At 44.5% G+C, this 27987-nt stretch overlaps 1 protein-coding gene across 1 annotated transcript; it reads left to right on the forward strand.

Moving 5' to 3' along the window:
* Positions 1-2169: 2169 nt before the first annotated feature.
* Positions 2170-27698, forward strand: il17rd (interleukin 17 receptor D). Its single transcript, XM_070959882.1, has 16 exons — positions 2170-2295; positions 13090-13144; positions 15798-15920; positions 19467-19585; positions 19745-19865; positions 20340-20384; positions 20966-21117; positions 21312-21377; positions 21584-21638; positions 22119-22229; positions 22449-22633; positions 22724-22839; positions 23725-23979; positions 24100-24669; positions 24767-25044; positions 25250-27698. Exons 1-16 carry the CDS (start codon positions 2176-2178, stop codon positions 25372-25374), a joined length of 2496 nt encoding a protein of 831 aa, XP_070815983.1. The 5' UTR covers positions 2170-2175; the 3' UTR covers positions 25375-27698.
* The last annotated feature ends 289 nt before the right edge of the window (positions 27699-27987 follow it).

The raw sequence follows: 27987 nt of genomic DNA on the forward strand, positions 1-27987 counted from the left end.
ACAATTTAGAGCCATAATGGCGGCCGGTCTGCTGAGTTTGCGGCTGCGAGTATATCTTGTATTTATGAGGTTTTAATAGTTATAGTAGTTATTATAGCAGGAGTTTTTCTGTGTGATAAAAAAACTAAATTTCAGTATGTTGTGTGGTTTGTAAATACCTCTGAGGGTATTTTTAATATTTATTATTGGTTGGATTTTATCCACCTGAGTATGTAACTAACAAATATTTGAATTATGGATTTCTTTCTTTATTATTTTTTGGTTTAACTGCTCAGTCAATTAGTCAGTGATGTAGAGTGAACAGTGAAAAGCAGTAACTCAGCAGAGAGTCTATGACATTTTTGTTGAGAATGGCTTAATTTCACTTAATCTGACTAATTGTGCCAATTGTATAACGTTAAAGTTTGATAAAGTTAACAAATTGACTCTTGGTTTATTTTAAACTGCATTGTAGTTATATTAAATACCAGTCATACCAGGCCAAGCAGGGTTATCAGAGTGAAACCTCTGAAGTGTATTGAACCACTACCACAACTTCAGTGTCAGATGAAAACGACATTGACAAAACATACATACATCGCTCACTGCTGACCGGTTGAGGCAAAACAAAACAAACCCCTCTCCAACCTGAAGAACAGGGTGTCAACCTGAATAATGAAGTGAAAGCAACACGGCAATTCAGTCTGATTATCAGGCTGAAATGATCTCCACCTCAAAAAACTACTAATGTTGCGGTACTTGTACTTCACCTGAGTATTTCTATTTTATGCTTCTTTCTACTTCTACTCCACTGCATGTCAGAGGTAAATATTGTACTCTCTACTCCTCTACATAAATTTGACATCCTTATGTACTTCACGGGTTCAGTTGAATAATGCAAAATATAATTAAGAAATAAACAATGACATCTTATTATAGGTCAAGATAAGACTGTATTGAAATTCACAATCTACCTGGCAGTATATATAATAATAATACAAGTTAGCTCCACCTTTACCAGCTGCATCATGAAAATGATGAACATATTAATGCATCAACAATCGTAATGCAATACACATGAAACTGAAATGGGTAATTCTGCATGATGAGTACTTTTACTATTGGCATATTTCGTTGCTAATATTTTTGTGCTTCTACTTAAGTAAGATTTTTAATGGAGAACTTGTATCTCTAATAGAATATATCTACACTTTGGTGTTACTACTATGACAGAGGGCTCTGAGTGGTTCTCCCACCACTGACTGCTACTAATTTCCACCACTAGAGGGCGTTTGAGCTGTTTCAGCTCCTGTAGGAGCCCACTGACACTTCAAACCACAGGGTGGTCTCACGCTTTGCAACATCCATTTTCATGTAGGTCAATATATATCATATAAGTCAAGGCCCAAAACACAAAAGGATGAACAGAAAGAAAAGAGACAGTAATGTGTGCTATTATTCTGTATGTGTTTTTACAGATCAGCAGTGAAAGAAGTAAATTGAACACCAGGCTTTTATTGAAATGTGCTACATTGACTTTTGACTGTGTGGACTTGCAGTGTTCTGCTGTATTTTTCTAACAACTGGCACAAACACAAGATCGAATTTCTGAAAGGACAAAAAAATAAAATAGACAGAGTAAGATTTAAAAAACATGAGAGAAACCTGAGAGAATTTACAATTTTGATCACTGGGATAACAATAAATGTAACAGCATTTCTTTAAATAAACAAGCATATGTGTTTCCTTTTCTAGGATGTTTTGCTCTCATTTAATCGCTGTTTAGAACAAAAGTATGAAGTATAGCATAAGTGTACACTCTCAAGTACAAAACTGTACTTAAGTACATGATCTGCTTGAGTAAATGTACTTAGTTACTTTCCATCACTGTAATTAAAAATAATGTGGTAGCCTAATCCAGCTTCAAGTTAATCTAAAATCACGGCTTTAGTTAACGAAATTATGGTTCTTATCATTACAAAACTAAAATTATTATTCATTTTTGGAAGCATTTTTTCCATCTTCTCATCAGTTTCTCCCTCATCCTGGATCCCGGATCCGGGCTTCCGTACAGGTCTAAACCCTCCAGCTGGTCGCCGCAAAGATAGTGAACACGCACGCACGCACGCGCGCACACGCGCGCGCACACACCTCCTCTCAGCTCTCCTCTCAGAGTTGTTCAGACTTGAGGGAGGAATGGCGGCTCCTCGGAGTTTCTTCATCTCTCTCTCCGCTTTATTCCTGGTGTTTTATTTCTCTTGCGGATCTACGACCTCAGGCAACAAGAGGGCGAACCAGGAGCGATGCGGCTTCAAGGTAAAATCACAAAACCACACGTTCACCGCGTTGTTTTAACGACATTTTGTCCAAACTGCTGCTGCGTCGTCTCAAGTCTCCAAAAAAAGTTGAGATTTCGGAGATGGTCGGTTCCGTTTGTGTTCTCGGTCTTTTCTGCTGTTCAGCGCGTGTGTTTCACTAAGCCAGCCGGCAGCACGTGAAGTGAACTGAAGTCTGAAGGTTCAGTTTTGTTCAAACGATCGTAACTCGGCAGTTTTTAAAGTCAGGTTGCGTCAGTCACGCTACCTTTCTCACCTGTCTGTCGGAGCTGCAGCTCCGGCTCGACCCGGTTTAACTTGACGTTGCGAACCAAGCTCTGCTTTAAAACTTGCTTATTTAAATATCTGTCGCTCTACTGTAAGTCTGCACACGTCTGAAAACAATATTCTAAACTTTCTGGTATAAAATCAGATGTTTCACTTAATCCGGCACACGTGTAATTTACCGTAGAGGATTTCAGTCCAAGAAAATCTCCATTTTACGACGCTGGGCAAAGATATGTGAACGTGTTTAAACTTAAAACGTCTGATATTAAGTACAATTCTGAATTGAAAAGTGACTCCCAAGGCTCATGTTGATGGGATTCATTGGCATTGGAAAGACACATTTTGAGATATCACCTTGTTTAAACTGTAATAAGATAAAACACAACCTTAACGTGTCCCATGCGGAGAAATGAAAGTTAATCATGTCCTTAAAGTCGGACAGGTCCCTCCTGTCTTACCTGTGCCGTCTGTGGAGAAGTAGACGTGCCGTTTATTTAACCCAAACTCCTTTAAAGAAAGCCGCAATTAGAAGTTTCATCCATCTGAAGCAAATCTTGTCAAATTAAAAGTACCTTTTCTGCATCCGGTAAATCTCAGGTTACATTCGGCATGTATATTAGTCACCCACGAGCATATAATTAGAGTATATATCAAACTCCAGCAGCCAGTGTAGGTTATTTTTGCAGTTTAAATAAAACTGAAGCATCAACAGTTAAAGCAGAAGTGATGGGAGAGGTCCTGCTTGGTGCTGAATTACATGATTTCAGTTGGATAAGGATAAAACGCAGCTTCCACTCTTTTTTGTGGTTTCAGGGAATTGCAGGTAGTAAAGCTGATTTCCTGCCTTTTGTGTGTTCTGCTGAAAACATTTGATGTGGAAAACAGGAATATGTGAGCCGATGCACCACCTCCACACTGCTGCTCTGCTTTTGCACTTCACAGCAGCTGGCCATGAATGAACCACTGCGCTGTCATCTAAGATCAAAATGTTGAGCCTGAAAAGCCTCAGAGAGAAAGCTTTTCCGTTGGCAGAGGGTCTCCAGACACCTCAGAGCTCGATGCCATTGTTCAGCTCATTAACATCATGTTAAGTTATCTTTGTCATCCAGGAAAGTGAAGCTGCTGTAGGATTATAGGTTGCAATGGTAATCGTAGAGTAATCCCATAGAAACCTGTTGTTACCCTTTTTACACCAAATCTGAGAGTTTGCTGCCGAGCTCAGGTGACTTCACCTGACTGTAGATGTTCACACTGAAGGCTTCAGGTGATCATTTTCACCATAGATTAATCTGCAGATTTTTCCAGAGCTCCAGGTAACGTCTTCAAGCATTTTGTTCAGTCAAGAGATGCTCAGTCTACGTTCATGTATGACAGAGACGAGCAGCGAATCTTCACTCCAGAGAAACTGAAGTCGAATAATGTTTGCTTACTGAGACGGTTAATCAATACTCAGCGTGGTTTCCGATCAGTGTTCTGTAGAGCGTGTAATGGATTGATCTTTTCAGCTCGACGTGTAAGCAGTGTGGAAGCCCTGCACGCTTTCTCTACAGGTTTTAATTTTCCTGTGTTGATAGATGACTCCTACCTGCCTTTGATAGTGTGTCTTTGTGTGTGTGTGTGTGTGTGTGTGTGTGTGTGTGTGTGTGTGTGTGTGTGTGTGTGTGTGTATTATCCTGGTTTCCTCTGGCTTTGAAGTGTTTTCTACAGGAAGCTTCACACTGTTTACTCTGCTGAAACATTCCTTCCTGTAACACCCCCCCCCACCTAAACACACGCGCATGCACACACACACACACACACACAATCTCTGTCTCTCGACCCCCCCAACCCCACCCCTCCTCTGTCCTGCTTCCTCTCTCTTTTCAAAAAGGCACACATCAAAGGCTGCTGGATGGGGGTGTGAGGACCTGCTATTCTACAGGTGTGAGGTTATTAGAGTAGTGTGTGTGTGTGTGTGTGTGTGTGTGTGTGTGTGTGTGTGTGTGTGTGTGTGTGTGTGTGTGTGTGTGTGTGTGTGTGTGTGTGTGTGTGTGTGGCGCTCTCGAGTGTTTGAGACCTGTAAATGCTCTATGAGTTTTACAAGTCAGCATCATGTTTTGAAAGGGGCCCTGAGGAGGGCTCAGTGTATTTAGACAGAACTGAAGAAATGACCTGATAAACTGATCAATCACCTAAAATTCATCTGCAGCTTCTGATGATCGATTAAATTGATTAAGGTCATTTCTTTAAGCAAAAACAAAACAACAACTTATGTGATGAAATTTGTGACACTTTTCACTGTTTTCTGACATTTTAATACCTCATATGATACTGTTGTATTTAATTGTGAAGATGGAGTTAAATCAGGAGATTAATCAATAATGAAATCATTTATTAAACATTTTAGTTTTATTCCAGAATTCTGTTCCTTTACCTCGTAGACTACTGGGTTTTTTTTTAGTTTCTTTGCTTGGCCTTGTGCAGACTGGCATCAGTGATTCGTGATTCATGGCTCCTCATTCATTTCAATGAGACTGCTTCTTTGGAACGGGTGGGGTGGGGGGTGGGATGCATGTCATAAATATGCAGGGCCGTCTACCAGAAAAGTTCAATCTGGGCTGTAGTGAGCTCTCCTGCCTTCATCTCACCATGTGATAGTGATGTCATAGCTGTTTATCTTACATGTTTCATTTCTATTGGCTCTGAGAACAACATGTGACAGCAGAGCGAATACAGCATAGAACAGGACAGTTATAGATGTACACGTTCTCATTTTCAGTAGTTTCATACTTTAACAGTTGATTTACTCGACCATCTTCTTTCTTCCGTCTTCCTGACGATATTGAGCCACTGCGGTTTTCCTCGAGAATCAGCTTCTTGTTGTACTGTCGGTCTTTTTCGCTGCTGTAAGCGACTGCTTTGCCAGGCATCTGACTTTCCCTCATTCAGCCTCGTCAGCGTTCCCTGTAGGTGCATCACGGGACAGATGTTTGGAATGGCACATCCGACAGTGTCTTTTCTGGTTGCTTGTCCAGAAAACATGAGTCTAGTTTGCTTCCAGCTCACCACAGAGCTTCCAACTTGGCTGTTGGATAAGAAGACGCAGCAGGAAATAATTCATCTTCCTCCTCTTTCTCCTGCTCTGGATTCTTCACCCTTCGTTCTCTCTCATCCTCCCTTCATTTGAAAATAGGTTTCCGCTCTGCATCCGTGTCACACCATCCTCCTTGATGTGTTTTTGGCATTTTCCTCTGCTTTTCCCTCAGGCTTGGTCAGATGATGTCCCGTTGAGCATTGCACTTGTGTAACATGTACAGTTTAAATAAACTTAAAATCAATGAAGCAGAATCAGAGAAGGCATTTTTTTTATGCCACATGTTCTTTGTCCTTGTCAAAGCCTGTCTTCTACATTACCCACAATCCAACTTGCCCATACAGATCAGTGGGAGACTCATGTGTTTTGCTAGTAACGGCTAATGTGGCCTCAAGGAGAGACGAGGAGCTACAGAGGTCTGCTAAACTCGCTTCTTTTGTAACTCCCCCAGATATATTTCATTTTCATTTCAACTTGTACTCTTCAGCCCCAACCGACGCTGACTCAAGTCACTTGATGGCTTTATCAGCCTTCACACCGCTCCCTCTGGAGACGCACCAGGGTTTACACAACCTCCAAGACCGTCCATGTGTAAAATCAGGACATGGACAAACAGCCGGGTTTCTCCAAAAGAAATTCTGATTAAAAACAATTCACTTAGTTCCTGAACCTGATGAAAGAAACGGTTTCTTTTTTAGTGGATGTTTCAGAAATCCGGTTTGTGCAGAAGGCCGGAATGATGGATGATTCAGGTCCGTGTAAACTCTCTCTGGTTGAACACATCTGCTGAAGCCATCACATCTGTCTCAGTGGAGGAAGACGCACTGAGGAATAATTCAGCTTCCTCTTCTCTTTGTCCTGCTCTGGATTATTCATCCTTCATTCTCTCTCACCCACCCATCATTTTGAAGTAGGTTTCCACTCTGTATCCTTGTCACGTATCCCATCATCCTCCTTGGCTCCGGTGTGTTTTTGGCATCAGAGAGCCTCGCAGGGCGTCACGGCTGGGTGGGCGTCCGATGTGAAACACGTGTGCTTTCTGGTTTTCTGGCGTCTGAGTCGGGCAGAAGGTGAAGGACCGATGCAGGAACCTCTTACAGAAACATTTCTTCATTGTCAGATATGCTAAACAAGGTTTTAGGTTCAAGGAAATTCATTTTTGGCCAAATTTGTAAGCGAGTGAAGAAGAAAACAACGTGTGCGTCAGTCACGAGAGACTCAAAACATTTGGCAAAGGGTTGTCGTCCCCACACGTCAGAGTACTTTTACACAAAGCTCAATCTTTCTCAATGCTCCCATGTGCCCTACCATGCAAGTTTGGACCCTTTGCGCCATGGTGGGAGGCATCAGTGTGTTTTTGGAGGCTCAAGGAATAGTGTCCCTTCACCAGTGTTTGAGTCTGTCGGTGCTGATCTGGATGTAATCTAGTATCCGCAGTCCGCAGATATTGAACTTTGTTGATGTTCACTCTGAAAACCTTATGAGGGAGTTGTGAATTTACTATTTCTCTTACTAATTTTCTTCATGCTTTTGAACTCCTGAACTCAGAATCTTCTTATTAGGAGCTGATAATTGAGAATTTTGGCTTGTTATATTTCTCAAAGTAAGACATTGAAAAAAGCATGATTTTGATATCGGTACTAAAAGTCCGCTTTTGTAAACTAGTATTGAAGAATCACCCAGCGAGAGTGGAGACTTTATCGTCTCTAGTTCTCTTCTTCTTCTCTCTTTTTAATCTTTGTTGTGTCAGTTCAGTGTCTGACTTATAAATAATATGGAGTTATTTGTATGCATCACTTTATCTGTGTATTTCTTAAGAAGAGGGCTGCATGTTTGCGGCCTGTTCGGGCCGTCACGCTCCCGGCTCATGTGGCCCCGCCCACCCTTGGTGGCCCAGTTGATGGCTGTGAGCCCAGGTCACATGACTACACTCTGCTGTCTGTGGATTGGACCCTCACACATTGACTTTACTTGGCATTTACGCTGCTGGAGATGACCGATGTTGGTTTGTGTCTTTTCAAAGAAAGTCAGGGTTTGTCCTGGTGCTGTCTCTGCAACGAGAGCGAGAGTCCTTTAAAGGATGAACTGTCACAGCAGGAGAGGAATTACTCCTCCTCAGTGAGGAGGAGGAGGAGGTGTGATGAAGAAAGGGGGTTGGGGGGGTATTGAGGAGCAGTCATGCAGGAGGAGGAAGCTGCAGGTTTTGTTCCTGTGGTGGGAAATCTCTGGTTGGCTGCTCCCAAACACACACACACACACACACACACACACACACACACGCGCACACACACACACACACACACACACACACACACACACACACACACACACACACACACACTTTGCATTGTTGCACCTCACTTTTGTTTCCAGCTTTTTCTTTCTGGACTTGTTCCTCCTCTGGAGCTGCAGAGCTGAGATCAGACTTGATTTCATTTTATTGTTCAGGAGCAGATCAATCGTCAGATCAAATCAAATATAACCAGAGAAGTAAAATCAGTCACCTGGGGCACTGCAGAGATTCCTACTGTAGAATTCACAACCATTTAAATGCATTTATAGACATTTGCAGTAAATCTGTGGAGCACAGCAGGCTGTAGTCACTCTAGGCTGACAATCGTTGGTAAAGACACTGGAAGTCTCTCATTATCTGTTGGATTGATGTGTTTTCGGGCTCAGTGGGTGAACAGCTCCTCACTGCGTGTCAGCAGTCGATTTAACAGTGTCTGGTTTTTCCATCAGTGTGCACCTCAGATGATTTGCAGATCTCCTGTACACACAGGGACAAAGCCAACCTCAGTCTTTACAAACTTTCCATCAACACTGAAGCTCCAAAACAGTATAAAAAAAAACACGTGCCACTGCTCTTTTTAGTTCAGTAGCTCTGATTAAAGAAAGAAACCGAGTGTAGCGCCACCGCTTGGTGAGGTGGAGGTTGGATAGCTTTGGTCAAACTGGAGCTGTTTCTCAGTTTGAGTGGTCCCATCAAAGCCGACCACCTGATAAAAGCTTCATTTTTAATGGTCTGCAAGTCTCAGTCTGCCTCAAAATACACAGTTCTGTGTTGAAGATGATGCACCGGGAGATCAGGCCTGATAGATTAGACAGACTGACACACCGAGACCAGCAGCAATACAACAAGACCCCTCCAGACCCACAGACCTGATCTGCCTTTGACCCGGGGTTTTCTTTACAAGCTTATTGAACCCCATGGATGTGGTGTCGTACCGGCTAGTAAACACACACACACACACACACACACACACACACTCAGACACAGATATCCCACTGCAGCTGCGTCGTCCCATATGGTAGTGTTTGGAGGTGTGTATATGTGTGTTTGTGTGTGTAACAGACAGGAAGACATTAAGAGGAACAGAGCTAAGTTTTTAACCCTGAGGCCTTTGTGTGAACAGGACCCCCATCAGCTTCACTCACACACACACAAACACAAACACACACACACAGTGTTGGTGTGAGGCTCATCGTGAGGTTCAGTTAAACTACATTCTCATGTACTTTGTATTAAATAGAATTTGCGAGCTAAGGACTGAGTTGTGCTAGAAGAGAACTAGTTCCTGTAATTGGTCTTATGTCCATGCTGGAAAGCAAACGTTCAACCTCTGCTTGCTAGCAGCGCACGGCCCCTCCATTCCCGATGTTGGAGATGTGTTTCCGAAGCTGTTGAGCCATCTCACGTGCATTTCTGATGAAGCATCAGCTCCAACCTCGCTTCCCTTTTCTGAGCGGCGTGTTGATTAAAGGTCAGCTGTGAGCGTGTCCCATGTTCTCCGTCCCACATCTGGAACTGGTCTGCTCGCCCCAAACAAAATGAGGGAGAGGAGAAGTCTGCTACGTGAACCTTGAAAGCTGTAATTGAAGGAGTTCCTGTTTAATCAGATTCCTCCTTCTCTTCTTCCTCACTTCCTTCCCTCTCCGCAGGGTTGGTGATTACTTCTCCCATCATCCTTTACTCCCCCGTCTGAATCTGAAACCTCCTTTTCTGTATCCTCCCTTCTCTCCAGCCTTGTTCCACATCTCCTTGTGTCCTTCTCTCCCTCCCTCCCTCCCTCTTTCCTTCCCTCCAGCGCTGTGATTAATTGCTCTTGATGTTCAGCTAACTGAGACTGCAATTAGCTGTCTGATTACCAAAGAGCCTGATTCTGTGTGTGTGTTTGGGGATTCCCGAGGGGATTTCTGCTCCCGTCAGGGTTCAGCTTTTTGTGTTTCCCGGTGTTTATGGACGTGTAGTTGATTTCTGCTCTTTGTTGCCTCTTTAAAAAGTGAACCACAGTGAGGAATCGAACCTGCGACATTTCCCGAACGTTCGGCGTGTCTGTTAACTGTGTGTTGAACGTCCAACAGCTGCTTTTTAGTTCTTTTTTTGCTACTAATGATGAACTTTTCTTTCATTTTTTTGCTTCTTTTCTTCAGTTGTTTACTGATCTGACTGTCTGTTCAGGCCTCAGGGTGTGTGTGTATGGGGGGGGGGATAATGGTTATTACTAGTGAGAAACACCTGGCAACAGGAAGGAAGAAAAGTGTCTGTCTGTTTGAAAAATTGCTAGTTGTAAAGTATGAAGGTTTGGCTCGTGGCAACAGGCAGGGTCACCTGGTGGAGCGCGGCGGAGAGAAGTTGCTTGAATTCTGCGTTGTCGAGGTGTATCAGTTAAAAGTTGGTTTTGCTTTACAGTCCCGCCGTGCTGACATTCTGCTGACTCTTTGGTTTCAGGATTCAGTCTGCGGCCTGTCAGTCTGATGGAAAAGACAAGTGTAAAGTGGTTGAGTCAGTGTGAAATGGGCAGGAAGTGAAGTGATGCTGTGTGGAGACCACAAGAGCTGGGATAGTTTCTGACGAGGGTGGATTGTTCGTAGTGATGAAGCAAGTTGAAGAAAAGCTCAGTGATCGGCTCCTTTTCGGTCATATTTTGTGATGTAGAGAGGCCCTCTGAACGCTGCAGCACATGCTCAGCTAGTTCACATGATGTGTTGGAGCACATCAGGAGAGCAGGCCGCCATAGAGAGCAGAGAGATGTTATTGTTTGTTGGGATAAGGGCACACAGTTTGAGACAGCAGCCATCCATGTATTTTTATGCACATTTTGAGATGTCACAATAGGCGACCTTGACGTTTTTGCCTTTCTAAAAAGAGTCAATGATCTTAATAGGAGATGGAAACACCTTTTTTGAATATGTTCTGACTCACGTGACTGAAGACACAGATCTGATGTAACCTTCCTCACATGAATACAATAAACAAACAGAAATGTTTGAACTCTGCACTCACTTGCTAACATAAGAAGTGACAGAAGTAGTCGTGTTAAGAATAAAAGAGAGAAATTCTCAGCTCCACACAGCTGGAGTTGGCCCGTCAGTGTCTGAAGTGGGCTGATCGGCTGATCGGCTGCCTCAGAAAGTTATAGATTCTGGTGTCGGGGACCATCTGATAAACGCTGCTGGAACGCACTGACGTCTGAACGCCGTGTTTAGACACACAACAGCACTGCATGAAGAATGCCATTCATTTGAATGAAGCCTCTTCATTGACACTGCGGGGGTCTAGACACAGAGGGGTCCAGCAAAAAAAAAAGTCCTCCTGGGAAAGAATGGATCCTGGTTCTACTTTTGTCACAACTTAACGTGTTGTCACTCGGTGAGGAAAGTGTTGGCCAATCGGATACATTTCTACTATTTACCTCAGATGAAATAAAAACTTTGCATTAATGTAAAATCCTGGCGTCTGAAGAGCCGTCAGACTCGTGGATCTGCTACTGAAACGGCACTTCATGGGTTGTGTTTCATTGTTTCACCAGCATCTGCAGCAACATGCCCAACCAATGCACAGTCTTTGATTAATGCAGGGTTTTCTGGTCTTTTCTGGCTCTTTAATCCAGGGTTCGCATGTTCTCGCTGTGTCTTTTGTGTGTTTCCCCCCCAGGTGGTCTCGTTTCCTCACACAGTCCAAACACCTTTAATTTACCAACCTACGTGCTGCATGAAAAGTTGTACCAGAACCAGCTTTTTTTGGGTGGGTGGGTGGGTGGGTGGGGGGCAGGGCAGGTTCAGTGCAGCCAATCAGGAAGTCTGCTTCTTTGTGCTGTCAGTGAGAACCTTCCCTTGATTTTAATTAGCCTCCCATTTCATGCTGCCAGCAGGACATCTGTGCACAGCAGCATGTAAACCTCTAAAGGTCAAAGGTCAGCAGCGGAGGCAAACTGAAGGCAACATGTATAATTAAAAAGAAACTGTAGGATCGAACTGCGAGTGTGAGTGTGTTTCTATCTTTCTGAGGACGATTTTGAGGACATTTTTGGAAAGTTAAGACATTTTGTTCCAGTCTCACATCTTCAAAAGGCTTTTGATGGTCGAGACCTTTTTTACGGGTGTGTGTTCATGTTTGTTTTAAGTGTTCTGGCAATGAGGGTCTTCACAAGTATATAATTACAAACGTGTGTATGGATGGGTTGTTGAGCCACAGTGACTGCTAATAAGCACGGCGCACTTTCTATAACACACATACACGCATGCACGCTCAGTAGGGGGTCTGTCTGATTGGTTTCAGGTGTGTGCGTGTGGTTGTTGTGTGTGACCACAGTCTGACACCTCTGTAACAAGCCTGAAGCCGGAGCGCGAGTGTGTGTGTGTGTGTTGCCCAGCAGGGCAACATGAAAACAGGGTCAAAGCTGTAAAACTGCTGAAACGGTCGAGGGGGAAACATACCGCATGAGAATCCATGTCTTTGTGTCAGGGCGCAGAGAAAGGGATTCTGGGTAAGTGCAGCTCACAAGGGAGTCGATGTTCACACCTGGGCTTATCTCACCGCTCACCGTGTGTCACTGTATCTGCTGTCCTTTGTGTTAAGTGGAGCTGCTGGGTGGAGCATGGGTGGAGATAACTGAACAGCTCAAGTCTCTTTTTGTTTTTGGTGATGACTTTTTCTCTAGAAACACTGAATTCACTTGATTTTTCGGATTTCCAACACTGAAGCCAGCCCGTGGAGCAGGTGTCTGATCACAGTCAAGTTACTGCAGCAGTGGGAATTGAACTCTCATGTTGTTGTTTCGGCTCGGTCCAGCTCCACTCGACTCTACTCAAGCTTGTATGGTTTTCAGAGGTCAAACACTGTTTCTGTTGTAAGTGGTACTTTTTTGGTACCACCTCAGTCAAGGTTCAAAGAGAGCCGAGCCGATACTAAAGGGTCACTATAATCGTCACTTCCCAGGATCTCAAAAGGAAATGATAATTGTTTGTGTCTCGTTGAAGATGATGTCACAGCAGTTTCACCCATTTTCTCTTTCTGTTTTTATGTTCATTCTCATCTGAAGCACTTTGAGCTGCTTTTCTTGCGTGAAAGGTGCTGTACGAATAAGGATTGTTAATAAAGTTTTGTTGGATGCTTCTCTTTAACGTCCTGTGGTCGTCTCTCTCTTTCAGGTGCAGTCTGGTTCAGATGGAGGTCGCAGGCTGGCCGTCACCTTCAGAGCTGACAGTGAGTTCCTTTGCAGTTCTGTACATTTGGATAATTGGTTTAAGTTGAAATCCTTGTTTAGGCAATTTCCCGAATGGTGGCAGTTTTCCAAGCAACGTAATATTTTGGCATCAAGCTCATCTCAACATTTACGAACACTGAGGCCCCAGAGTCACTTTTTCTGTGGATCCTCCTTTTAAAGTTCAGTTCAATCGTACAATTTTACCAGGACCTAAGACCATTTTTATTTTCCGTCATGTTACCCAGCACGAAAATCTGAACCCCCCATCTCCACCCCATCATCCTCTTCCTCCTCCATCATCCTCTTCCTTCTCCGCTCTCCTCCTCCTCCTCCTCTTCGTCTTTTGTTCTTTTCTCTCTAAAAGTCAAGTTCCTGAGCCGTAGCCGATCCCTGCCTCCTGCCTTTGTCCGTGACCATGAGCGAGAAGCACTTTCAGATTACTCTTTGGCTTTGTGTGTGTGTGTGTGCGTGCGTGCGTGCGTGTGTGTGTGTGTGTGTGTGTGTGTGTGTGTGTGTGTGCGTGTGTGTGTGTCTGCAGTCCTCAAACTATCTGTATATCAAACTGCAAGTTAACTATTTTAAAGTAGTTTTCTTTCTGAAAACAGAAAACTACTTCAGTTTGTTTTCTAGGAATCTGTACTTTTAGCTGGTCGGTCATAACAGTAGATTAAATCTGACGTGCATTACACAAATCCACATTTAGATTCTCATAAGGACTGCAATTAGCGCTTCAGCTAACAGTTTTTAATGATCAATTAAATATCTCGGTCACCGCTTCCTGAAGCCCACGCTGACGTAATGTCTCGTTTTGTCCGACCAGCAGTCTGAAAACAAAGGTGTTCAGTTTACTGTCATGTATCATGAAGAACAGCAGCATGTTCTCACACAGCACAGCCTGAAACCACAGAATATGCAGCATTTTTTCACAAGTTTTGCTCGAAGAATGACTGAAGCAATTAACTGATTCTCACATATTCATAGTGTAGTTCGTCCAGTAGTTTCCAGACGATTCCTTTAAATACAACGTCATCGTTACTGTTCAGCAGACGGCTTTTCTCTATGAGGGTCTCCCAGACAGTTTAAACTTTCAGCTGCGTCCAGGACTCAAGATTCGCTTTCATTTAATCTTTTCATTTATTCTTAATACATAGTAGGTCACCGATAATGTGGAGGTCAGGGGTCAGAAGGTCATGTGACACTGAAGTGATGATGCTTCCTGTTCTTAACAGATGATGAAAAGTGGTGAAACCTACAAACTTAAATCCAAAGTGAAGCACTGAGGTGTTTTAGCATGACAATCAGAACCAGCTGTGTGTGTGTGTGTGTGTGTGTGTGTGTGTGTGTGTGTGTGTGTGTGTGTGTGTGTGTGTGTGTGTGTGTGTGTGTGTGTGTGTGTGTGTGTGTGTGTGTGTGTGTGTGTGTGTGTGTGTGTGTGTGTGTGTGTGTGTGTGTGTGTGTGTGTGTGTGTTCCTTTAGCGATACACCTCACTGCTTCCTTTCCGCTTTTTCACCATCCCAAAGCTTCATCCTCAGCTCTTGGAGGGTGAAGGAGAGTCTTCCTCTCTCTCACTGTTTGCAGGGACGTCACAGAGAATATAAATCAGGTTGACCTTTGACCTCCATTAGGTCACTAATGGAAGGTGATGAGATCAGCAAATCTGAACACATGGGTGTGATGATATTCTTTATATTTCTTATTGTTAACGAATCCCATGAAGCTTGGTGAAGGGTGTGTGCAGGCTACAACTTCTTGCTTCTTAAACTGGAATGAGGACAGGAGGAAGAGGAGCAGGGAGGTGAGAACCAAAGACGAAGGTTTTCCTTTTCCTCCAACAGTGAACTTCTCCTTCGGCCCTCACATGCCTCTTTCATCCTCCCCTCCTTTGTCTTTTTAAGAAATTCTGAATACAAACAAGAGGAAAGGAGGAAGAGGAGGCGCAGACTGCGACCTTCACGTCCTCCTTATATATAGAAGCTTTATGATGGAGGAAGAGGAGCGACCAGCTGTGACCTTCTCCTTTAGCCCTGAACATGACCCCGCTTTGAGGAGGCGAGAGGAAGAGGAGCAGTGACTCGTGTCGTATCCCATGCTCTCCTAACCTCTCCTCAATCAGCTCCATCCTTTTTAAGCTCCTCTCCCCTGTCCCATCTTCCTCCTCCTCCTCTTCCTCTCACCTCAATCCTCTCCGTCAATAGGTGGCTTGCAGGAGGAAAGAGGAGCAGTCAGTCGTGTCTGAGCTCACGCCCCTTTTCTTTCTGCATCCTAAGTCCATCTTTTCTCCTCCGATCCTTCTCAGTTCATGGCTGGCTGCTCCTCCTCCTCCTCCTCTTCCTCTTCCTCCTTTGCCCCTCCACCGTACCCCCTCACGAGATTAAATGGGTGAACGGGAGGAGGCGGGGCCACAGTACGCATGGTGATTGAAAGAGTGAAGGTGTGCTTTCTATAAATCTGAGTGGCAGGTCTGTGCTGATGTAGCTCAGGAGTCTGCAGATATGACTGCTGACAATCTGCTTCCTGTTTTCAGCCAAACATTTATTTATGTAAAAATTGTGAAAATACTCTAGAATATCGTCAGTCAAAGGGGATCAGGAGTGGTTGTACTTGCTGTCGTTGACCCGTCTCTGTCTCTGTCCCTGTCTTTCACCCTGCAGACTGCTCATTAAACTACCCGCTGGGGAAACATGTGATCCATGAGGTCACCAACGTCTCCTTCAGTCACCTGGCCTGCGAGGATCAGGCCGCCGTGGTCGTCCACTGGTCTGCCAGTCCACTGGGTACCTGTCTGTCTGTTTACCTGTCTGTTTATGTGTTTGTCCATCTGTGTGTCTGTTCACCTGCCTGTCCACCGTGTGTCCACGTGCTTCTCCACAGGGGGAGATTTAGAGAAAGGAAGGGAAGTGAGGGAGGAGGAGCAGGAAAAGTAAAACCTTCAAAGTGCTCAAATCCATGAGATTACGCAGCTCTGTGTGTGTGTGTGTGTGTGTGTGTGTGTGTGTGTGTGTGTGTGTGTGTGTGTGTGTGTGTGTGTGTGTGTGTGTGTGTGTGTGTGTGTGTGTGTGTGTGTGTGTGTGTGTGTGTGTGTGTGTGTGTGTGTGTGTGTGTGTGTGTGTCCCTTTGATCAGGACCAGAGAAGAAGAGAGAGGATCACATCTCACACTACAATACCACGATTTGACCGTGAAGGAATGTGTGTGTGTGTGTACGTGTGTGTTCAGTGTAAGGTGAACCTCTCTCTCTCTCTCTCTCTCTCTCTCTCTCTCTCTCTCTCTCTCTCTCTCTCTCTCTCTCTCTCTCTCTCTGTGACAATGCAGCCTGTTGTTTTCTCACCGAGTCGCAGAACTTTTCCAGAAATGTTCCGCGTCACATGTGAACAGCCGCCGGATTCGGTCCAAAAAAACCCCTTTTGTCAGATTTCCTCCTCGGTACCTGCTCGGCTTCTTCCTGCTGAGATCTTCAGAGCTGAAAGTTTAAAAACAAACGAAGCTGCAGAGGTTTGCTCAGCTGTCCGACGTGTGTCCGATGAACGGATCCTGCTGAATATGGAACATGAATTGTATGATGTGAAACCTGGACGTCCTTGAGTTCAAGTTCACCTCCGTCTTGGTTTTTAATCATACTTTTCTCATGTTGTGCATTTTCCCTAAAAAAAATCTCTTGTTTTGCTAAAGCTAGACATTTTGAAACACTGAATGTCTCTAATAATGTCACACAGATGTGACCCCTTCCTGTCAGTACGCTGGAAAAGTTTCTCATTTGATTTTACAGACTGCAGCAGGTGGAGGATTTGGTTCATGCTGGTTTGTTGGGAATTCAGGATATGACTAAAATCATGCGACTGCCAAAAGTAATGCGATCTCCATCATATTACATAAGCGTTTCACGTTGTTTTGATTATGAATTTGTTGAATGTTATGAATTCATCGCGGGCCCCTAAATGTGCCTCAGAAAGGAGGTGAGGGAAACAGTTTGAAAAATAGGTCATTCAGCAGTTACGACAGGTGGTCCACGACGCGCCACGTGTTGCTTTAACTGTAATGCTGCTCGTGAACCAGGTGGATGAGGGCTAAAGATAGTCTCAGTAACATCATGTAGAGTTTGTGTCGTTGTTTCTGGTCTTATGTGATTATGTAATCTGGGCCTTAGATCTTACATAAAACACATGACAGAGACGTGAAATCAACATGAAAACACATCCTCACCATGATGTCATCGCTCTGAGCGTCGCTGGTGATCCACAGTGAAGTGGTATCCGACTCTCCAGCTGTTCTCTCTGCTGTTCTGGAGTTGAACAGTGATGAAGAACCCTGTGAGGTTGAACTGAACTCATTTTAATCCAGACTGAGAGTCTGCAGCCGTGCTTGCATCTCTGTGAGGCTGCACATAAACACAGCGATGCTACGAGCTGAATGCTCACTGTGAAATGACCGTGACGCTGATGTTTCACAGGTGAAAAACTGATCTGCACCTAGTTTTTGAATCCTATCATTGAGTAATTTTCAAAGCAAGAATCCCAAACATTTCCTCATTTTAGCTTCTTTTATAGACCTGAAAACTCAGCCTTGGCCTCTAGGAAACTGATTTTTTGCAGTTGTAAATAATATTGCATGACCAGTGTCAGTAGGATTAAGCCTTTAGAGCAGGGGTTAGCAAACCTTTTCATTTGAGATCCAAAAGAGACATCTGGTGTTTCCCTGAGACCCAAATGTACAGAAATACACCATGAATTGCCGTAACATTTACATTTATAAACTGCTGACAAAGAACTCAAGAAACCATGCATTTAGAACGTGTGGAATAATATGTATGAATGTGTAATAATGTCAGAATAATGACCTTTGTCCAGCATGGAAACTGACACACATGCACACCTTAATTATTACAAGTATAACACACATTATTGACTCTTCCAACGAAGTAAATAAATGCTGCATTTATTAACAAAAACACATTAAGGGTTGGGATGTCACACTGTCAGTCGCGGCTAACACTGACATGTGACGTTAGCCAGCTAATGCTTCACAGTCAGAACGCTGTCCTTAAAGGTTCTTATTGCAGAGGAGCTGAGAGTGTTTCATTTGGATTTTTAAGATCTCTTTACGGACACACCGGCGGTACCGGCGCTCTCCTGTTCTAATTAGGAAAATGAATTCACACAGCATTGCTATGCATTTTACTCATTGTACGCGCTGGGTCTGGGTCATGACCCTGAGTTTGGGAAAGGCTGCTTCAGGGAATATGTGCTGTACCAAAGAAGCCATCCGCAGAGCCATGACGCTCAAATGACGAATAAAGATTTCTTAAATCAAGGCTGAAACATGCAGAAATGTACCAGATGTGATACTGAGAGGAAGGAGAAAACAAAAACTGAGCACAAGCCAGCCGTCACGCTGCAGCTGTCGTTAACATGCAAAAAACATCCTCGTCTGTTCTGCACTCTGCAGGAGAGGGAGAGGAGGAGGTTCAGGAATCTGCCTCAAGACAGAAAAACCTGTTCTACCGCTGCTCGCTCGCTCCTTCTCTCTCTCTCTCTCTACTCCCCACAGAGCTAATAGGAAAAACATGTCCTGTGGATGTAAAGGTGTAATTACAAGACAGACGTGTTTTCAAAGAGAAGAGAGGAGGAGGGGAGGAAACAAGGAGAAAAGAGGAGGCGGCAGGGTGAGGGGAGGGAACAAGGAATGAGGAGGGATTAAAGGAACCGACAGAGGAAAGGAGGAGTACAAGGAAACAAGGAGAATAGATGAAAAAAGGAAGCAAAGAGTGGAGGGGAGGAAAGTGAGGAAGGGAAGGACAGGTGGAGATTAAAGGAAACAAGGAGTGGGGGAGGGGAGAGAAAGGAGAAGAGAATAGGAAGGGAGGAAAGGAAGCAAGTAGAGAGAAAGAAAGGAAATTTGAAGAGGAGAGGGAGGAAGAACACAGATGGAAAAGAAACAAGGCGAGGTAACAAAGGAACAGGAGAGGAAAGGACGAAAGGAAATTATGAGAGGAGTAGAATTAAGGAAACAAGGAGCAACCTGAAGAGGAGAAGAGGAAACAAGATGATAGGGAAAGTAAACAAGGACAGGAAAGGGAACAAGCAAAGGAAAGGAGCTTAAGAGAGGAGACGAGAGGAGAAGAAGATGGGAACTAAGGGGAGAGAAGAGGAAAGGAAACGAGAGGATGAGAAGCAGGGCGATGAGGAAAGGAGACGAGAAGAGATAGCAAACAAGGTAGACAGATACAGAATGAGGTGATGAGGGGAGGAGAAAAGGGAAGGGAACGAGGAGAGAAGGGTGGATGTTGGTGGCGGTGAAGCTGAACTTGTCGTTGTGTCTCTGCAGGGATCGAACACATCAAAGGCTTCAGAGTTTATCTGGAGGACAAGAACCCAGAAGGCAAACAGTGTCAGCATCTCATCCTCAAAGACCCTCGACAGCTCAACTTCTCCTACAGGAACACGGTAGGACCAAAAATAATAAGTCTGTCTGAATACAGTTCTCACATTACATAATATGTGTCGGAGGAGTTCTTTGACCACAGTGATAAACATGCTGAATGGAACCTGCTCATGTCTCTTTGTACCATCTGATGTTTATTGATTATTTTTTGGCTCCTGCAGAAGCTGAGCAGTCAGCCGTTCAGCGGGTTGACCTTTGACACCGACTACATGGTTCGTGTTCTTCCTTTCCCGACTCTGATGAACGAGAGCTTCTTCCCTCCATCCTTCCTCAGGACCAACTGTGAGTCCGGCCGGTTCCTCATGCGAGCAGGATCGATTGATTATAGTTAAATTGTCGATAGTCATGTTTTTTTGCTTGAATGTGTAATTATGGAGTAGGTGCTGATTGCACAGTGTAATGCTGTTTAGACTGGCTCCCCATAAGCCTTGCTTCCACTGGGTACGATCTGCTGGGAAAATGAAGGCTGACTGGTGATCCAGTCTGGCTGGCACCATTTCTATCTGCTTTAATGTCTCCATTACAGCCTAAATGAATGAATGAAGTCATGTTTTTCCCTCCTCCACCCAGACGCCAACCCCTGCTGTAGTTACTTATTTGCACAAAGCAATACTCGAACTATGTTATTACTCCATATAAAATTATGACAATTTCACTTTACCTCTTCAGTGAACATTCCTCTGTCTTCTCTCTTTTCTACCAAAGTGATGCACAAGACAAGCTGTCTAACCGTTTGTGTGTGTGTTCATCTTATAGCGTGTGAAGTCCTGCTGGGATCAGACAACCTGGTGTGCAAACCATGTAAGTTCCTCAGTGTCGTCGTCATAACTAGAGCCACATGTAAACAGAGTTAGTCCAGGGTCTTCACAGAGAAGTTAACGTAAATAAAACATTTCCGCACACTAATTCTAAGCCTAAAAGAGCTGGCACAGTTTCTCTGTGTGGATGGAATCACAAGAGGTTTTAATCCCATTAGTACAATGAAGAATCTTGTTGTTAGTTGAGATACAAACTGGTATATTCTGTATTTGTGGTGCAGATGTTGTCAGGAAAGAGAGGAATGATGTTTTGTGCTAATTAAATCATTGATGATGCTTTGGAAATGCACATTGAATTTATCAAGTAAGGTGGATAAAGTTCTGAATTTGCATTAACGGCTGATTAAAACTGGAGGCTTCTCACTAAAATATGATCAAATATACTTGATGAAAGGTATAAATAAAGACCTGGATATCTCTGCTGTTGGGGTTAATAAGGAATTTGAGATTTTATGGTAATTAGCACATTTAATGAATACTTCTGTACTACTAATGGTGAAGTGCATAATTGAAGTGCATACAGTACAAGAGAGCGGAGGTTGAGTTTTGGTTCTGTCTGCGCAGTCTGGAAGCCAAAGACCCTGAACGTGTCTCAGCTGGGGTCGAACCTCCATGTGGCGTTCGATCAGGCTCCGGCCTCCTTCGGCTTCCACTTCTACTACCTGTACTACAAACTGCGGCAGGACGGGCCCTTCAGGCTGCAGCGCTGCAAGCCGGTGAGTACTGGGAGGTTTGGAAAGTCACAAAAGCTTCCTTACAGCTCTGAGAAAGAATATTTTACTGTTCCTAGCTCTGATTTTGATGCCTGTGTAATTTGAAAATTGTGGGAATTAATTTCTTCATTTGACAAAAAAGAAAAAAAAAAAAAATTAATTAGCTGAGTTTTCAATTGAGTCTATTCTGTGTGCAGGACATGAACCAGCCCAGAACTACATGCATCCTCCAGGACGTCACTCCAGGGACCTACACTATAGAGGTACATGAACGCAGCACAGGATCGAGCTTCATTTACACACAACGCAGTCTGCTGGATCCTCCTCTTCACCTTATATATGGATTGAAATGTCAAATACTTCCATGATTTAAAAGACAAAAAAATTCTTAATCTTAAAACTGTTTATTCTAATAGTGAATTTATAATTTTTCTCTCCTTTGTTCCCTTTTTACTCTTTTCTGTGTCAGTTGAGAGACGACAGTAACACGACCAGGAGGCAGACCCAGTTCCACGTCAGCCAGGGTGAGACACGCACGCACGCACGCACGCACGCACGCACGCACGCACGCACGCACGCACACTAACCTATATAACCAACTAGGGTTGAAACTGATGTGGATTTTGATTATCGATTAACCTGCATCAGTCTTGTAAAAGCAGCATGCAGGTAAAAACACATTTATCATGGTGGACAGAAGAAAGAAGAAAGCCACTCAGAGGTTTATATTTTTTCATGCTGGGCAGGTAGCATACGCTGGACCTGTGTGAGATGGGAGAAGCTGTTAAAATTTATACTTATGCTGGTGGGTCAAGTGTATGTGTAGGCACAGCTGAACTGCACACAGCTGCAGAGTGGGCTTTGATTTGACAGAAGGAAGAAATAATTAATAGGTTTCGCAGCTGCAGCCTCACTTGGTCTCGTCTGACCAGTGGCTCATGTTAACAAACTGACTTTAATCTGGTTCCTCTGCCTCATGCTGGGTGTGTTTGTTTCCTCTCCAGTCCACTCCCCCTGGGCGGGGCCTATCCGTGCCATGGCCATCACAGTGCCTCTGGTCATCATGTCTGCCTTCGCCACTCTCTTCACTGTCATGTGTCGCAAGAAGCAGCAAGGTGAGAGCACTGATTATTGGTGAAATTGCTTGTTTTGGTTCACTGTCTGTAAAACTCCTGCATGCTTTATGTTTAAGGAGCATTTCAGCGTCATGGGGCTTGTAGTCTTGGTAACACTCTGCATGGTTCAACATCCACTTAATAATGCAGCTGTGATGGATGGATGGAAGTATGATACAGATAAACAACATTATTCTGTGAACCCGTCTCGTCCATTAGAAAACATCTACAGCCAGCTGGACGAGGAGAGCAGCGAGTCGTCCAATCACAGTGCAGCGTTGAACACAGAGCGGCCGTGGCCCCGCCCAAAAGTCTTCATCTGCTACTCCAACAGAGACTGTCCTAAACACACCAGCGTCATCCAGAGCTTCGCATACTTCCTGCAGGACTTCTGCAGCTGTGAGGTGAGGCGGTGACGAACCAGACGACAGCTGGATGATAAGGAGGAAAATTATTTTGGTGTGATTCTCAAGTTCCTGTTCACTCCTGCTCAGGTTGTGTTAGACCTGTGGGAACACCTGGAGATGTGCAGAGAGGGTCAGATGTCGTGGCTCAGCAGACAGCTGGACGAAGCCAACTTCATCATCACCGTCTGTTCCAAAGGCCTACGGTACGTTCTCTACTGCCCACTGTGCACTGTGCGTTCAGCTGCAGTTCCTCCAGTGGCCACTAGATGCTGCTACAACACTGTGGCTGTCAGTCAGAAGCAAAGTATGAAGTATGAAGCAAAAACCCAAATATTTTAATTTATACCAGACTTTAAATACCTAGTCGTTATTCTGTGTTTTTGAAGAAATGAAGGCTTAACATACTTTTTGGATTTTTGACAGGTGTCTCAACCAATCACACCTATGAGTCATGTTTTCTTTCCTTTTTCCTTGTTTCCCTCTCCTCTTGCCTTCTTCCCTTTGTCTCTCATTCCATTTAGATTGAGTTTTTTTTTTCTCAGAAAGATAAAAAAGAGTGTTCGAGGCTCAATTGAAAATTAACCAAGTAGCAGTCTCCCCATTATTCCCATATTTGCCCCTGTCCAGTGTCCACATCTCAGGCAGGGGGCCTTGCTGTCCATACATATAAGGACCAAACAGCATGAACAAAAAATTAAACAGTCCCTAAAAGCAACTTTGGAGCAGCAGAAACCAGGTGTGAAACCATTGAGCTGCCACTTTACAAGCTAAAGGTCAACTTGATGGCAAACAATTCCTTATTTGCACATTCAGAGGATGCAGGGCGACACCATCATTCATTTGGAGCCATGTTTGTCTCCACCTGATGAATTTAAGTCCAACCATTCACTCTTTTTTAGCTTTGCTTTTGGTCTCTGAGGGAAATATTTCACTCCAGCTAGTCTCTGGTGCTGAGCGGGTGGTGGTCGGTGGGTTCTTTGAAACAGGCTCTTGTCTTTTCTTCTGTCCCTTCATCCGTCTTTTCTTGTTTTTCTCTTCTTTACATTGTCTTGTATTCTGTTCTGATCGGCTAAGTTCTCTTCTGGCAGCTACTACCTGGAGAAGAAGAGCCGCAGAGGGAAGACGCCAGTCGGTCGCCGTAGTAACAGCAGCAGCAGCAGCTCTCCGATTGGTGGCTCAGGCGGTGACCTGTTTATCGTGGGCGTGGCCATGATCGCTGAGAAGCTGCGGCTGGCGAAGCAGAGCGAGGGGGGCGGGGTTCAGGAGCTGAACCGTTACATGACGGTTTACTTCGACTATTCGACAGAGAACGACATCCCCACCATGCTGAGTCTGGCTCCCAGGTAAAGACAACGCCCGGCAAAATAACACCTTCAAAAATCAGTTTATCAAGACAATAAGACAAGATCAGTCGATAATGACAAGCGGTGGTATTAACACTGAAAATCATTTCCTGTGATCAGGTTTAAGCTGATGGACCAGCTGCCTCAGCTCTTCAGTCGGCTCCACTCCAGTCAGTCCACGTTGACTGATCGGGAGTCGCAGCCTCTCAACATCTCCAGGAGGAACTACTTCAGGAGCAAATCCGGACGCTCGCTCTACGTTTCCATCTGCAACATGCACCAGCACATCAGCCAGAACCCTGACTGGTTTGAGAAGCAGCTGGCTCCTTCGGGAGGGTCCTCTGCCCCCTCTGGCTCCTCCTCGAAACATTCTCCTCTCCCCACTGACCCGGCTCCAAGCCCTCCTCCAAAGCCTCACTGCTCCTCCTCTTCGCCTCAGCCCGAGCAGAGGTTTGACTCCGGCTTGGTGCTGAATGAGGTGGTGGTGAAGACGCCGTCTCTGGAGGGCGGAAAAGGAGCGCTGAGGAGGAACATGCTCCTGCTGGCCCCTGGCTCCAGTCCCAGCCTCAACCGAGGCCCCAGCCACAGTCCCAGTCCCAGCCCAAGTCCGGGTCCCTGCCCCAGTCCTGGTCTGTGTCCCAGTCCGGGCTTGCCACACTGCTCCCTGTCCATGCTGGGACCCAGTTCAAGGTAAAACCAGGCGTAAAATGAAAGTAGTTTGGTCTCCACAGCAGATGACATGGGACCGCTCATCAGTCTGACTGCTGCTGCTTTTCTGCTTCTTCAGGTCCACGTCTGGAATTTCTGGACTCTTACCAGAAGAATCTTCCTCCTCCTCCTCTTCCTCTGCTACCTCCATCCTCCAGGATGGAGTGTGCTCTGTCCCCGCCCAGGCAGAAGAAGGCTGTCCCTCCCCTCCAGAGCTGCCTCCTCCTCGTGATTCGGGCATCTATGATTCGTCTGTCCCGTCCTCAGAGCTCTCTATTCCCTTAATGGAGGGACTGTCACATGACCAGGCCGACTCCTCCTCCCTGGCCGACAGCGAATCATCTTCTTCCGGGCTGGGTAAGACTGACCGTTTGGCCAATGCAGCAAATTTACAACCCACCTGATGTTTTTTCAGTTAAAATATCCTGCTGTGCTTTTATTTTATGTTGTTATAATTTCATCTGAGATCCTTATGTGATAAACTCTGCTCTCATTTCCACATGTAACTGTTGAATGAAGGCAAAATAAATGTCATTACTCACACCGGCTGTGTGTCGTTCAGGGGACGAGGAGCCGCCTGCTGTCACGTCGCTCCGCTGCAGCGCCGCCACAGTTTGTAAAGCTGAGCTGCACCATCATCACCACCTGGAGCACGGTGACGGACTCGCACCTGTGGCGTCATCGTAGGGGACAAAAGAGGACCAGCCCAGTGATGCAATCACAGGGCCAAAAATGTCTCGGTCTTAGACCTGAACCCTTTCTTAAAAGTGCCGTCATCTTCATGAAAACAACTGGAAATAATTAAAAGGCCCTGCAGTGGTTCACCTGTGAACATTCACCTGTGAGTTCTAGAGCGCTGGTCCGCAGAGACTCCAGCCGTGTTTCCACTGCACGGCACAGCTCAACTCCACTTTACTCGCTTCTGTTTCCTGGTACTTTAGTGAATGGATGGTGTTCCCGATGCGTCTGCACTTCATCAGTTGACCACAGTGTGGTTTTGTGGGGCTGCCATGTTTTAAAACCTGGGTCTTAGTTAAATTGTGGTTTCTGCTGCTGGTAGCTTGGCTGCTAAAAGATATTGCTGTCCGATGTCGTGTGAGTGACAGTCCTAGAAACGAGTCTATGACCAATCGGTGGTCTGCAGTGTTTTCACGTCACCCTTAAGAATCGGCTCTTTGGCACCTCGACTGAGGCCGGGTACTATCCAAAAATGAAAAAGCGAGTAGAGTGGAGCAGAGCTGTGCCAGGCAGTGGAAACATGGATTCTTATTAACCACAGGTCACAGAACGCTGGTCCTTGGTAACTGTGGTAAAGAGTGCGTTTCTAGAACTCTGGTCACTGATATTTAGGATCACCACTGCGTCTAGAACATGATTCCCCAGAGACGATGGTAAGCACTGCATTCTAAGCCCTGGTAACGATAGTAAACTTCATCTGGAACACTAGTAACTAGTAACTAAGGTACTTTGCTCGCCTCGCTGGCCGACCGGCCTGGATGATTTTTGAAGGACTGGATCTCCAGGTGCTGCAGCGTGGACCAGTTCAGACCAAAGACCGCCTCAGCACTGCGTCTGACTGACTGATAGACGGCTGACTCCGGTGTGAGTCGATGCTCGGCACCAAAACACGATGCCGAAACAAACTGCTTGTTCGGGCACTTTGTGATGCACAAACGCAGGAAGACACAACGTCACAAACATGTTCAGATGTTCCCCGACAGCGAGGCGCAACCGGATCAGAGCAGCTACTGAGGGTGAAGACTTTTTACCAAAAGCTGCTTTGAACAAGTCAGAGGACGTTGTTTGTGTTATTCTCAACATTAGGACCAAAACCAAGTAAACACTTAATACTTTTGGGAAAACCACATATTCATCAATGAATTTTAAGAAGTGCCATTTTTTTCATTTAATGCGCCTTTTTATGTTAGGAAGAGCATTTTAAAGGGAAATTCCCCCAAAACAGTTAGTAATACAACATTTTATCAATAGTCATTGGATTTTAAAGTGTTTTTCCTCTCGTGTGATTTCACAGCATACACGTGTTTGTTGACAATGACTCATCGTTGGAGTAACCACTGATGACCGCTGCCTAATCATAAATCATGAAACTGTCAAAGAGTTTAGACAGACTGTTAAAAAAGTGTCAAAATGTATTAAAACCTGCTAATGTGAGTCGTGTTTTTGTTGAATTTTATCTTTTCTGCATTTATTTTACAAATTCAGAACATACATTTCATAGAAATGTGGCGAGAGGCGCCGCTCTACAGCATAACGTGTCGCATACTGTGGTTACATTGTTAAGCTTGTGGTTACGTATTTTAAAGTATCCCATATTAATGTTACATTTACGGGACAGTTATATATTTAATGCTTTGTAATCCTTTTCTGTCATTGTTGCAGGAAGCAGTGATGACGAGGGCATTATGAAATGTGACACTTTTGTTCTACAGTAACTAAAACACTTTAAAGATGCCCCTATGGAAGCCCATTCCTGCCAAAACAAGACATAAACATGTGAAATGTTGTCAAATTATATAATGTCTGTTTTTTAATTATTATTTGAATAAGTCCTGACTTTCATCCTTTTTCATTTCCTCGTGCTGATGGGCTTCCATACTCTCCTCCATCACTGATCCCATGAACGTATTTCATATCTGACACGTGCAGAAGAACACAGTGTCTCTCAGTTATTGATTCTTTCCTGATCAGCAGCTGCAGTCCTTTTACTCTCTTCTGTACCAGATCTTGCTCTGTTTAAAGTTTTATATAGTCTTAGATTTTCTGACTCTAATGCTTGAGTTGCTGCTGAAGGCTGAGCGACGGCTTCTGGTTCAGCTGCAGGTTTGAGTTTGTTTGAAGGGACGATTCAGCATTTCCTACATGTAAATATTATTTTTATTTTGACCTGGAAATGTCTGTTCTGCTTCATTTTTGTATAGTCAGACTTCTGTTTTACTATTTCTTTCTACATTTTCTTGGAATGTACTGTTTTATAGTACTTTAATGTAGGAAATAGATCAATCCATCTAATAAAACTCTGCTCTTTTGATCTTTTCTTGAAGCCTCTGACTGTTAAGGCTCGGTGATTATAATAATTTGCACAGTTTATTGCAGTCACTTAAACCAGAAAACTCCATCACAGGGATGAGTATTTAAATTGTTTTATGGCTGGTAATAGTCTCTCATTTGCGTCAAGCTGACTGACAAGTTTTAGTTTCTTACAGTGAAACACACACACACACACACACACACACACACACACACACACACACAGCAGTGACATAAAAACCAGCAGACAGC

Source organism: Chaetodon trifascialis, chromosome 3 (assembly GCF_039877785.1).
Source record: "Chaetodon trifascialis isolate fChaTrf1 chromosome 3, fChaTrf1.hap1, whole genome shotgun sequence".
In the NCBI taxonomy this organism is placed as follows: domain Eukaryota; kingdom Metazoa; phylum Chordata; class Actinopteri; order Chaetodontiformes; family Chaetodontidae; genus Chaetodon; species Chaetodon trifascialis.

Bases quoted from the DNA above. Each gene is read 5' to 3' on its own strand.
- il17rd (XM_070959882.1), top strand. From the start codon at position 2,176: ATGGCGGCTCCTCGGAGTTTCTTCATCTCTCTCTCCGCTTTATTCCTG. The intron at 13,145-15,797 runs GTGAGTTCCTTT...TTCACCCTGCAG, and splicing joins CGTCACCTTCAGAGCTGACA to ACTGCTCATTAAACTACCCG. The intron at 22,230-22,448 runs GTGAGAGCACTG...CTCGTCCATTAG, and splicing joins GTGTCGCAAGAAGCAGCAAG to AAAACATCTACAGCCAGCTG.